This window comes from Aythya fuligula, chromosome 10, assembly GCF_009819795.1.
Source record: "Aythya fuligula isolate bAytFul2 chromosome 10, bAytFul2.pri, whole genome shotgun sequence".
NCBI classification, from domain to species: domain Eukaryota; kingdom Metazoa; phylum Chordata; class Aves; order Anseriformes; family Anatidae; genus Aythya; species Aythya fuligula.
In genome coordinates this window covers 9,763,545-9,777,650 of record NC_045568.1, presented here as the reverse complement: position 1 = coordinate 9,777,650, position 14,106 = coordinate 9,763,545, and the positions used below count along the sequence as shown (strand labels likewise).

At 39.3% G+C, this 14,106-nt stretch overlaps 1 protein-coding gene across 20 annotated transcripts in view; it reads right to left on the bottom strand.

The window, feature by feature from the left end:
* SLMAP (sarcolemma associated protein) overlaps positions 1 to 14,106 on the bottom strand; it is a 96,750-nt gene that overhangs the window by 4,280 nt on the left and 78,364 nt on the right. For 8 of the 20 annotated variants that reach the window (XM_032194210.1, XM_032194194.1, XM_032194207.1 and 5 more), the window contains 2 exons: positions 11,314 to 11,403; positions 10,225 to 10,287 (listed from right to left, as the gene is read on the bottom strand). The exons of 1 other annotated variant lie outside the window; for it this stretch is intronic. In XM_032194210.1, coding sequence (XP_032050101.1) covers positions 11,320 to 11,403 — 84 coding nt within the window. In that variant the 3' untranslated portion in view covers positions 10,225 to 10,287; positions 11,314 to 11,319. Of the gene's footprint in view, positions 1 to 8,025; positions 10,288 to 11,313; positions 11,404 to 14,106 lie in introns of those variants that run through there. 11 more of the 20 variants (XM_032194206.1, XM_032194200.1, XM_032194198.1 and 8 more) reach the window with 3 other exon arrangements.

Here is a 14,106-nt window from a genome sequence, read left to right as displayed (position 1 = left end):
CAGCAAACCCTGCTGCCCCCCTGCAGTGACACCGTCCAAGCCTCGCTTCCCAGGCCCTCGGCTGGCTGTGACCTGGGAACAGCCACACCAACAGCACGGGGCTGCTGGGGCGGTGAACTCAGAGACAGCACGGCTAAAGATGTGAGGGCTTTTACATGCTGAAGATGACAGGTAGCTTATTTCAGCACAAATAGTCTGACATCCTCGAGGAAAAACAGAAGCAGGAACTACTGGCAAGGACTCTCTAAAGAAAGCTGTAGGGGAAGCGTTTTCCATCATGAAATGTGGGATAAAATGTATTCGAAATTTCTGTTTTGACATCTCAAGCTGTTACGGGAAGCTCCTTGTTGAAGAGAGGCAGTTCTGCATGCAATAAGCAGCGCAGCACCGAAAGAAAATTCCTCTCCAGTTTCAATGCCAGTGTAAGAGTTATTGAGAGGCAGCCAATATATTTGGGGATGCTTTTTACACTGCCCATTGCAAACAAAGAGGTGCCTCAGCAGAGATCTGCAGACACAGCAATTACCATTAATATCGACTCTAACTGCACCCTTTCAACACAGTGGATTTTAAAAGCCTGAAATGCTTTCAGTTTTGACTGAATCCATCCCATTAAAACAGAACTGAGAAGCACAAGGCTTCATTATGCTAAGACAGACTGCACAGGTGAGTTTTATACAGTGCCCTGCTACACCAAGCTGTTTCTGCTCTACTGTTCACTTGATTCAAAAATACAGGTAAACGCACAGCTTGGATGGCTGTTAGAATGTGTAGTTGTAAAATCAAATTTGCATATGTACACTTAACACACAACTTGGACTCCAGCTGGGAGCCAGAAGGCAGACTACAGGATATTGAGATACAAAAGACCGTGGTTTCCACCAGAGTGTAAACGTTCAGAGCGCAATCACACGGGCACGGCTTAGGTCCAGTTCTCCCACCCTGGGCACTTGGACATGCTGGCACAGATGTAATCACATTTACTGAATCAACCTTAGATCTCACTTCTCCAAACCCACCAGAACCCACATTTGCTCACTGAATCATCTTAACCTGCATGACTGCACAGAAAGGCACAGCCGGAACAGCCAGATGCAAGCAAGGCCGTTATACCTGCCCGTGTCTGTAGACAACCCCGATACAAAGCAGGGGCAGAAACAGCCACCACCAAGGAAGCGTGGTTGACTGGATGCTAAGGCCTCTCTAAATGCTGCGCTTGGCTTGAGCTGCTTTTGAACAGGTGAGCTACCTGCATACAAGATTTGGATAGCAACAGACCTCAGAAGGATTATCTTTCAATTTTTCATGTTCCAAGAGACCTCTTTTCACTTTTTTTTTTTTTTTCTCAGCTTGATTAGTCAGAACATGGAAGGGTGAAGCAGTGGTGTCCGTAACCAGCATTAACAGGATGTGACTCCACCATGACTCATCAGCCTCTTCATCCTCAATTGGAGACGGCTGCTTGCACATATATTACTATTACCTACGGTAATCCTCATCAAGACAAACATCTTTGCATGCTTGTCTCACAGGTAGCAACCTTCCCCTTAAACAGTTATAACTTGGTATTTTCACAGTATATTCACACCAAAAAGGACTGAAGACCTCCAATACGTGCTCAAAATCTAAAAAAAATAGCACAGCAGCTTCCCAATGAAACGTCCAAGCCATCAGGATCTAGCTAAACCTGAATCCCACTTATAGTACATGAAATAAAAAAAAGTTGACCTGTATAATTGCAGAATATAACTCATTACCCATTTATTTATTTATTTATTTATTTATTAGGTTTTCAAACTTACCATGCTTTAATATTCTTCAGTGAAATGGTTTTCATGGGAACTGGAAAACATTTACATTAAATGAACCAAATTAACACCACTGTTATATGAGTCTGTGTGTATATGAGTAGAGTTGAGATGCTTTTGAAAAAGACCTCTGCCAGTTCAACAGCTGCATCTTCCATCCTGATACACATTTCATCAATGCTTCATCGATGAATTTCCTTGCACACCTAGGGGCGTTCAGTAGCAAGGACTCCCAGCAGGCCCAGACCCACTTCCTGAGCAGATGCTGGATCCAATACATCTGATAAAGCAATTCAGTCCCACCAAAGAAATATCCCCAAAGCACTCTTTCTGATGCAATTATTCCAGTATTTGTTTCTTAATTACTCAGGAAAGCATCAGCTTGGGACAAATATATATTTTTACCACTCTCTCTAGTTTTGAAATGAGAAGCACCATTTAAATCAAGATTTTTGTTGCTTTGCTATTAAAAATATTCTCCTGAACAGAGGTATGGATGTACTTGGGAACACCCTCGCTCACTGCATACACAGCGTAAAGTAATAATAATGGAGATTGTTAATCAGCTGTTATTGGCTAGGACATAATTGAGAACATATAAACATGATACTATGCAGCAGGTGCGTGATGGCAGCAACATGAAATTTACTGTTTAAACAGACTGATGAGAGCCCTTTACATCTGAATGTTTTGGAAACTAAGAAGGACTTATAACTCAGAGAAATCTCAGAGGAAGGACGTACGGACGTACTACTGTTGCAACACGTAGGGCCAGGACAGCAGAGATGCTGACACCTGGTCAACCAAAATCAGCAAGTGCAATGAAAATGACCATGAAGATGCTGCAGGCTATGTGTTCACTTGCGTGCCATTGCAGTAAGTATGAAATGGGGAAAAAAAACCCTGAGCAATACATTTCTATTACAATGCCCAGACACAGTCAGATCAATTACATTCTGCTACACAGAAACTGCCAATGAGCTTGACTGCTATATACAATTGAAAAGAACCACTTTGATATCAAACCTAAGCAGCCTGTAATACTGATAGTGAATTCTCAGGAACAAAAAAAAAATTATCACCATTTTCCACCCACAGCATTACTCAGAAAAAAAAACAAACACTAATTCAGTGTTTGTCGCCTTGGTCTAAGGATGAGTACTTTGCACTGGCATCTGGGAGACAGGCACCCAAGACAAAGTCACTGGCAGACAGAGTAATATCTGGTACCAACAACATCCACAAAAAGCAGTTAGATATGTTTAACACTATAGGCTTTTTTCTTTAAAAGCCAACATCTAATACACCTGGTAGAATGTTTTAATGTCAACTCAAAGTTTAACTTTTTAGAAAGAGAAACAGAAAAGAGAGAAGCTAGCTAGGCTTTTACACCAGGACTTGTCAGGGCCTGGCGTGCAACCATGCTAACTCAAACCCCAGCCTGGGCTGGATCCAAAGCACACAGCAAACACAGAGGAAACTTTCCCCCTCGCACGGCCACAGCTTGCTGAGAGCCACCTGCCTGCCCTCGGTGACTGCCCTTCTGACGAGCCAGCACTGATCAGAGCTCCACAAGTACACGGGATTTACAGCACAGGTTAGCAGCTGTAGGCTTTTCGGTTTTCTTATAGGATGATCTGCGAACGACGTCCCCAAATCTGTGAAAGATGGCACTGAACAAACCAGGGCCGCACTCACACCGTGCACCAAATACTGCCAGCCCATCTTGCCCTGGTTTTGTGAACAAAAACAAGCACTGCTTGGAGCCCTGCTTTACCTTGGAGCAGGGGAAGAAACATTGTGAAGAAACAAACCCCAGTTGTACCAAATAAACAGTTAAATAAATCCAAATTTATTTTAAAAGTACGTTTTAACTGGTTTCATTAACGAGTTGTCATCTGTTGCAATAAAGCAGTGCTGCATGTTACTGGGAAAATGTAGAGTGCTGAAATTTGGAGTTAGGCTGAATGAAAGACCATGTACAATACAAATCAACTTTCTGTTGTGTTGTAGATTTATTCTTGTAAATTTTACTGTTTATTCATCCCAAAAGACACATTGTATATTCGGAACATTTTAAATACGAGTTACTATATTCTTCAAGACAAGTATTGTTGCTGCATCAGACTGATGACACATCCAATAAAGTATTTTCCAGAGTAAGAACTCCTAACAAGAAATATAAATATAATATTGACATAATGGTTTGGCATGAAAAGATTAAAATAACTCCATTCCATACTGAAGCCCTTACATGAACACTCGTAGTGTGTGTGTGTGGTGATTCTAAGGGATTTCTATCAGAGGGTACTGAAACAAATACAAGCTAGATTTTGGATGAACTTTATTCCAATGGAACAGAACAATCACTTTTCTCTTGTTACTCATCAGGTCTGAGAAAATTACGTAAGCTTTGGTTTACCTTCATCAGATATGGCAAATAGAGAACATGCTTAGAGGCACACCTGCATTTTCAATATATCTCCTGACATAATGAAATAATTACATATAATGAAATAATTACATCTCCATACTAACCTTCCTTTGCATGGTTGCTAAACGCAAGCAATTGTGATCTATTTTACCACACGCAAGCGCAATCTCAAAGAGCAGTTATACACATGCACACATATCCTTGGTGCATTAGAAGTGTTACATTGCCAGCACTGGAAATAATGCTCAGACAGTCTCTGTAGGTTGAAAAATTTAGTCACATGAATAATTTGGAATTAGAAATGCCTTTGAGAGGCAAGTGGCAGTAAGAGGCAGCAATATAGCTAGGAGAAAAGGAAAAGATGTATGGTCTTGGGAAAACTGAAAACTTGGGAAAACTGCTTCAGCTCTAATCGAATCACCTAGTAATCTATGGGAAGCAATCCGTACAGAATGCCAGAACAGAGTAATTTATAACTATCAAAGCATTTTTTTTAAATAAAATTCTTTTTTTTTTTTCTTAAAGTGAATTTATTGGTGTTACTATACCAAGAATTCTGTAAGTCATTTGACAGCCCAATATAAATGATTGCTACACTACTAGCACTGCTACTAATAATCCAGATTAAGAAACAGCTGACATTGCAAAAACAAAGTGAAGTAATCATTGTGTGTTTTCTCTACTGTCCTGCAGAGATCTGGGATTTGGCTCACTACCATTCAACACTTTTTGATCAATAATGTAGAAAAGCTTTAACAGTCATTGCTGTTAAAACCTGAAAGAAAAAAAAAAAAAGACAAACCAAACAAAAAATAGCAAAAACAAAAGAACACTGACGATGGTGAACAGTAATGGGAACAGCTTTCTGTCTTGCGCTGCCCACTTACAGCAGTTACTGCTGAACAATCCTGCAGTCAGATACCACGCGGCTGGAGCGATGTGAGGAATGCACGGATTTGATTCGCAAGATTAAAATCCAAATGTTAGAGAAGCCAGTGAATACCAGAAAGGTCCTAGGGATCTGGTAGGCAGCCAAACAGGATTATCAGAGTGGGATACAAAACGTATTATTTATCCCGTGTTAGCAAGGTTGTCACTGTAAGAGCATGTTCTGTTCTGGCATCCCCTCCAAAAAAATAACGCTCACACAATTAGAAATAATTTTAGAAGCTGACAACAAAAATTAGAGGAATGAAGAAAAAAAAATAAGAAACTCAATCCATTCACATAAAATAATATTAGAAGGTATTTTAGAAAATTAGGTATTTATTTAAATGGAATTTTGATCATGGTGTGTCAAATGTCTGGATCAGGACAACACTTGCAGTAGCAAAACATCCTCTAAAAGAGATGCACTGAAATCTAACAGCTGGGAGCCCAAACCAGATGAATTCAAGCATTTTTTTTTTTTTTTTTTTTTAATAACAAGAGTACAGTAATTGCTCAAATAACTTACCTAGAGAAGTGACCAACTCTTTCCCTGAAGTTCTTAAATCAATATTTCTTTCTAAAATATGTGCTGTAATGCAGCACATATTGACATTATATTTCTGATATTAAAATCAGTGAAGTTTTGTGACTGCGATACCCAGAGCAGTAATCAGATGTGAATTCCCTCCACCTTTGAATGAATGGAAATTTGAGTCTCTAATGGCCATTACCACTGAAACTTTTGTTTCAACTGCTAATTTGCCTTCTACTTCTAATTTGCCAAGCCAAATCCGATAATATGGTAGCAGTTCTTAAAGCAGTAATGGGTGCAAATCCTCTCCAAGCAGAAGAACCTGGCTCTATGGGCAAACCTTTTACTAATTTGAATACTTACTAATTTGAACTAGCTGGCACAAAATAAAAACCTAAGGAAGCAGGAAGGACTGGGAGACACATACTGCAGCCTGATTCCTGCCAGAGGAAGATGGACAGAGGGACAGAAGAAAGGAAGGAAGGGATTGTGCGTCCAGAAGTGCACAGAGGGACTGGGAACATCAAGGCACCTGGATCTGAGGAATTCAGAGCAGTTGTTTGCTAGAAACAAATCACCCTTAGAACAGATTCAGAGGTATGTGCTTGGAAGACAGAAGGGGAGAGGGAATATGGCTTCTAATTCTTTCCTTTGACCTACTGATATTTTAAAGAAAACTCTTGAGACAAGTTGCTAAGGGCAGATGAAAAACCAGAGGGGATAAAAGGCCCCAGGAGGAAACCAGCCAACTCGTTGCAGAGCTAGTGTGAGCTACAGCAGCTTCCCGAAAGCCCCTGGGGTTGGGGTGACCCGGTGTTTTAAAGCACTCGGGTGCTGCTGGTGGAATGAATCGGCAGGGCATTTACCACAGAGAAGACTGAAGCTGAAGAAATGACTCTTGCAAACGACAGAGCCACACAGATTAAGGCAGGAGACATTCAAAATGTAAAGCACGCTGAAAATTTGAACAGATGATATACTTCAGAAAACTTAATTTAAAAAATTTAAGAATATACCCTCAAAATATACCTTTGCCTCAGCTATCAGTCATTTGACACTAAATCTCCCTAAGACTGTTTTATGAGAAAACTGCAGTATATTGTGCAGGCTCACAACTCTCTATTTAGCACCAAAACATCCAGAGAGTCTGGAAGAAGGGTCAGGAAGACTCTGGAAGAACACCTTTAGTTCAGCTGTAAGGAACAGCAAAGTTACAGTACATTTTTTATGTTGTACACCAAAGGCCTGTTGCTGTAGTAGTCCCCAGGAAGGCGCAATTGCTATTAGAACTTAAAAATAATAGTAATAATAAAAAAAAGTGCCTCATCAAGACACCAGAGAAAAACTGAAGAAGTATTCGGACATTTTATTATGATAAACTTTCCAAATTGAACTAGTAACCAATAAAATAACTCTCAGATGTATTTTCCTAGTATGAGAAACCTTTTTAAAACCTCAGAGTTTGGTTCAAGCTCAGAGCACTCATTTTACAAGTAGACTCAGAGCATCTTAAATGCTTGTGAAAAGCTGTTCTTGTTGCAGGAATTCCAAGGCTTAGCTAATCAAGCCTCAAAACTAAAAAGAAAAAAAAAATCTGAATGTAAAAGAGCACAGATATTTACCATAAACAAACACAATGAAAACCAGCTGAAAAGAGAGGTTTGTGGACAGGCTGCTTACAAAACTTCACTTGCTGCTTTAGTGTCAACGCGCTGGAGAACAGTAACTTCCCATTCCCCAGCCCTTCTCCAGGGATTCTCAGGGAGTGAACTGTGCTGATTCCTGATCATTTTGAACATGCAAATGTCAAGAACTCCTGGGAAAGGCCTGGTATTAGGGAAACACAGGTATAATTGTAAGCATGAGCACCCATGCAATGTGTACTATGCATCTGTGTATGCAATGTAAATATGCACACATGCACGTAATTAATCTTTCTCCTTTAATACAGCCATGTTGGGTCTCAAATTTCAGCTCTCTGATGCACTAAAGATTTCTGAAAACACAACATTTGTCTTTAATACAAAACCAGGCCTACGTCACAGGCAGCACTGCTCAGTATGGGGCACCCGTTGGCAGTGGGGGCCCCCAACCGATGTGGGTCCAAAGGAACTCAGCCCCTTCCCCGCTGCGAGCCACGAGGGACCCCTGCTCCTGGCCTCTGCTCCACCTCCTCACACCATGTCTACATGCTACCCGCAGGGAGGAGGGAAGAGGATCAGTTGGAAAAGTGGCTGAAAGGGACAACCGGGGAGTGCAGGATGCTAAGGAACAGAGGCAGCATCAGGCTCCCTTCCCCCAGAAGGGCTTTCCATATCCACAGCCACTGCTCCTGCGATCTCATGACCTCTGCCACAGGCACAATCCAGCAGCTTTCAGCTGTAAAAACTTTATTATTTTCTCCCCGGCAAGAACGTTCCCAAGTTCTTCATGGCCCTCTCCTCCCCCCTTTCTTTCTGAAAGCCACAGACAGGAGAGAGATCAGCTAGACAAAAACCAGTGCAAATGTGAAATACAACGTAAAAAAAAAGTCTTTTGATATTACTGAACATGCTGCAGACATTGTGCCTAGTAATCGTGGCAACATCTAGCACAAAAGAAACTTAGCATGAGTATTGTTTTCAAATGAGATTCAACTCAAACATGCATAGGGAGAGTAAAGTTATTTTATTAAATCATGCACATCACGTGTGTTAGTGCAAATAGTTTAATCTGTACTCCAGAAATTCTATTGTATTTTTATATCTTTACAAAATAGATTTAAAACAATTATTTACTTTAAAAAATGTAATTCTGAAGTTAAGCATTTCAGAACAATATTTGCAATAACCTATATACAAGAGGTACTGAGTACCACTGGCATACGAGTGTTCTGTGGTTGGGTGGCCTCCTGCAACTGAAAATGATGAAATGAATGAACTAAATGACAATATTTTCTACAAGTCACTTGCGGACTTATTTCCATAACTAATAATCCTCCCAAGAGCAAATCCCATGTAACTTAAGATAGACCCTTTGATTAAAGGACAATGACCCTCAAAACTTTACAAGGTAAATTATATACTAAATTTCTATTTAAATATTTAAACTACCTGTTGATTGCCATAGAATTGTTTAAAGCCAATTCAAATGTTGAGATTATCTCCCTATGTTGAAGCTTTCTTTAGCAGAGCCATTTTACTTTACCATTCTTTAGCATATTATTTAAGTCTTTAATAAACTTTTTTGACAGAACTGTTGAGCTGAACAAGACAACTAGAGTCTACATTTAATTCAGCACTAACTACAGTGATTCCCACCAAAAGTCAGCAAAAAGCAATAGGCATAGTACTTGGATAAGGAAAATAAACTTTGTAATGGGGACCACTGCATCGTACTTACAGCCATGGGATGAGGATGCACAAAATTCTACTACCAAATTAAAATCATATTCACCTGACAATACATTACCAGGAATATGATTCCAATTTTGTAGTATTTTATGTATCTTAGATTTTTTTTCAGCTAATCACACTGTTGCAGTTCTCTTAATGAAGTTATGTCAATAAAAGCTTAATTAAAGAGTTTATCCAGCTCGTAAGAAAGTATCAAATGACTGAAAAAATAAATCGATACAATGTGATATGTGAGAAAGTATTCATACTTTTAAAGAACGCACCTCTTTAAATATATGAAATTTAATAAATTACATTCAAACTAAAGTTAACGTGAGTTGAACCACTGCACTATGTCCATCAAATGACCAAGTGTTTGCTCCCAGAAATACCTTAGCTCACTCAAGAACACACACATGCTTATACTCGCACACGCGCACACTAAATACTCTAGGCTGGTCTCCACCATCAGTATCTCTCTCTCTTTAAGGCTGGACATGAATTGTGTTTATTCCCCAAAAGTCATTAATAAAGCAATCCTTATCAAAGAAAAATATGTTTCCTTCAAAAGGCGTGATAAGAGAAGTTTTCGTAAGTCTTGTTCCCAACAGCTCAGTGACTAACAGCAAGTAAAATGATATACTAGTTTTAAAAAAAAAAAATCATACTGAAAGGCACTGAGCACACTGCATCCGTTTTCCAAGTATCTGCAAGGTTACTTGGCTTGGGTGTCCAAATCAGAAATGTTGTTTTCCTTTTAAATCTGGCAATCAGATTCTAAAGCACGTGTCTGCAAACCTAGCTATTATAAATAATTTGGTACCAAGAAGCCTACTTTAGGCCACCATTATAGTATTCAGAATCCCAACATACTAATTTAAAACTTGCATGAAATTGTAAGCAAAAATATTGCTCACAGTATGATGAATCACAATTTTATTCCCTCTTTATAGACAGATACATTTTATACAGTTTAAAGCAAATGACCCTACTGCTGTTCTCACGCGGAGCTGTGCTGTATTAAGAGGTAAAAAGGAAGAGAATTAATCTGTTTTCCCTCAGTATATGAATGTTGCCAGCTTCTAAAGGGAGGACGGTGTATGGATTCAACAACAGTTCTCATGGAGAAGCTCTGGTTAGGCCTGGGTACAGCACCACGGCTGTTACAGCAACCAAAGCTGCCATCACAGGCATCCAAGGCCATTGTCTCTGTGTGGAAAGAAAAAAAAAATCAATATCATATTTGTTCTAATTCACACTAATCAGTTTACCCCATGGTTCCTGAAAGTCCTGAGTACCTGTTGATAGGCATCTCTAAAATGTTACCCACGAGCCCTACTGCAGGCTAGTCCTGACTTGGAGGGGCACAGTGACCCACGTTGCTCTGGCCAAGGGAGTTCCACAGCTCTTCATGACTGAAGGTCGCCAGGAGAACCAGTTCTGTATTTTCAGCTTCGTTACTGTACACACCTCAAAGAAATCTGCTATTAAACACATGAGGGCTTAAGATGTTTAAAACATCACTTGTGCGAAGCCATCGCTAGCCAGGTGTACGTAGTACTGACATCTTTAACTTGGCTTTTGAAGGTTCAAACCCGGATCTCTGAAGTTAGTTCATAACAGATCCTAACAAAATCATTTCCAACGGACTGTCACGACATTTTATGACGACAATAAGAGAAGGACACACTGGGAGACGTTAGAGGAAATGCAAGCTGAGAGGTCAGAATACAAACCAACCACCTATTTCGCATCTTGGTTTTATCCCATCTTCTTCACAGCCATAGTGAGAAAAATAAGGGTTTACAGCCAGAGAGGAATTTCTTAGTCCGTAAATAAGAACTGAAGCTTGTTGATTTTTATTATTATTTAGAGGCAAACTCTTCATTTTTTCACAGTTAATTAAGCAATTAAGCTTTCTTCCAGGCCCTAGCATCACAGCATTGTGCAAAAGGTAGCCCATTTGCTAAAGACAAACTGAGACCAAGTTAGAAGAGGCACATTCAGAACCAGTTAGAATGGAAGTCATTGTTAGAATTAAAGAAATCAGACAGATGTTAAGTGATTAGTTGATCGCTCAGCTCATCAGTATCGACAGAATGGCAATATTAAATGAAGGGTTTGCTTCAGGTAAAGGCATACCTGTGAGCATTTCACCATGCACTATTTTATACAGAAATGGCACATACAGGTGAGAGGGACAAACATACATCGACTGAACAGTAGTGCTTGTACCTTTCGCTACCACAATGGGCCGTAACACCAATACAGGAAAGCCAGGATTAGGCCGATGAATACGGCTGGGACGGGTTGTAATATGGAAGGCTAAAGAAGGGAAGGGATATTAAAAATCACTTTGTGCTATAAATCAATCAGGAAAAGATGATTTAGAGAGGGGAAAATAAGTCAGTGAGCTTTGTTTTAAATGAAATGTATTAAAGACATCTAACACAATACAGCATTATCTAATCTGGTATACAAAGTTAGTACACCATTCTACTCAAATGAATGGGAATGTTTAAAAATAAAGGGAAGGAGGCAGAAAATGTTCTAAGAAACTTCATCTCAACTTGGAATTTGCCTGTATCTTAATTCTATTTTTTGTTTTGCTTTTTGTTTTTCTTTTCTGTGTGATAGGAAATCCAAACCGGATTTCTTAAGGGAGAAAGACTCATACCAGATATTAAATTTTTCAGCTGCTTCTTCATTCCACCTTTCTCATTTTCCATCACCAGCCTCCAGGAAAAACAATCTTGTTGATGAATTAGTTACAACTATGTCCACAGGCAAACCCAGTAGTTCAGACATTTTTGTAAGGTTATAACATTCAGCACCAAGGTACTATGAACCAGGGAAGTATATTTCTGTTAGAGACACCACAAAGATCAGCATCTCTGGCAGGGCATCAGCCTTGTGAGCAAATGCAATTCTAAAAATTGATCCAATGATGCAGCTGGGCCAAACTACCAGCTAGCAAGACTTCAGGGTTCATTTAGCTCATGGTTTTATTAGATTCTGCATATTTTCTCAATTATTTTCAGTTAACTGTAAACTACTTCACATGTTGGATATACAGCCTCTATTCTTAAAATGATAAACTAGAAGCAAAAATGGACCTAATTTCTTTTTCAGCTGTCCTTGGAAGACATCTGCTTTCTCTGCATCTTAGCCTATATATTTGTGCACACACACAGACACACAAAGGTTAAGTTCAAACCATGCTTTGTATTTTCTTAACTTTTTTGTGCTGAAGCCACCCTGATTTTGTTCAGCCAAATAAATACATGATCAATTCAAGTTTGAAGTCTTCTAAAACATTGTGATTGAAGAATAGAATCTCACAAATCATGTGCAACTCTTAAAGTAATTTCCATGCAGTATTATTTTTTTTTTGTCATTGGTGCCACAAATCACAGTGCCATCTTCCCACAGAAAGCACATTGGTAGAAATAATCACAGCAGTGTTCAAAAAAGCGCCAGAAGTTTAAGTCAACCAGAGCAGCTAATGTTCTCAAACCATTCACATAAATAAATCCATCGTATGAAGCGCATCAGGAAATAATCAGTGACTTAATCAGTGACTACAAACATGCAAGCACAAGTAGTATACCACACTGCTAAGCGGTTCAGAACACAAAGCTTTTTTTTTTTTTTTTTTTTTTTTTAGTAAAAAACTTCATCCTTCCTAAAGGGAAAGGATAAAAACTTGGTATTTAAATGATATTCTAAATGGAATAGAGAAGCCTTCTCTTTTCTAACATTTATTAGTTCACCAGACAATCTTATAGATTTGTTTATTTATAAGCTACACACATTTAAGTCTGGGGCATCCTGACCAGAGAAACAGATGATAAATATCCACCACATTAAATGAGGTTGCCTCCAAATGATTAAATTTTCCCCCTCATGAACTTAAAATACCTTAAAAATTCTCCTTATTGCTGAAGAGCACTTCACTAGGTGCTTCATCAACAACATGCATCCTCTATTAGAATATGAAGATATACAAAAACTCAGATATAGATGGGCTGCAAAAAGGAACAAATCCCACACTGGGAAGTCACTTTCTGCGGGACACTGCCCTAAAGGATGAAGTAATGGATAATGTTTCCAGCAAAAAGGGGACAAGAGTACTTGAAAAATTAGAGTTTGGAGCTCAGCCCAGTATCCATGATGCTTCAAATAATCCACAAGATAGACATATTTTACATTGCTGATTGTGAGTAATGCTCACTTGGATAAGCAAGCTTGTCCTGCGAGTCCTTATATGGTTGGATGCTCTTCATACCCTGACCTCTGGGCTTCAACTCTTGTAGCTCCTCTGGAAACAGATTTTGGCAACTGGTCTGGTTCCTATTTCATTTAAACACACACCTCAAATTCTTCCTAAAAAAAATAAATCCCTTACCTCACAAGCTTTCATCTGGTACTCCAATTCCCCTCACAGTATTTTAATTCTTTCAACTACCCCCCTTTTTCACTAATCACCTTAGGGCTGAGATTAGTTTTTTAACAGAACAGGAAGTCTCACATTCACAATTATTTTGTTATGGTCTCTTCTGTTAGAATGTTTTGGTTTGTTTATTTCTGCACATCTGTCTATTTCAGTAACTCAACATTGTTTTGGCATTGCAGAAGAATTCTAAAAAGGAAGCAGGTTCCAAGAGGATATTAGCGTCACAGTCATGATAACGTGAGAACAGCTTTGAGTTCTTTACATCTTTGTTTAACTATGGCAGAGGTTTACTTTCAGTAAGTGGGCTACAGTAAGAGTATTCATATCAACTGGGCATGTAGCACACAGCTGATTTTAGGTGGTAATACCTGTAAACTTTTTATTTTGTACTGACCACTACAGGAGTTGTTGACCCACCACAGATCGTGGCAGCAGTACAGGAAGACAAACTGGTCATCTCAGAGCAGTAAGGTATCTAAAAAGGCTATAATTACCCTCTGACACACCTACCACAGTTAACATTTGGAGGATCTCAGGTGCCTCACTATAAGAAAAAGATGTCCCTAGCTGTA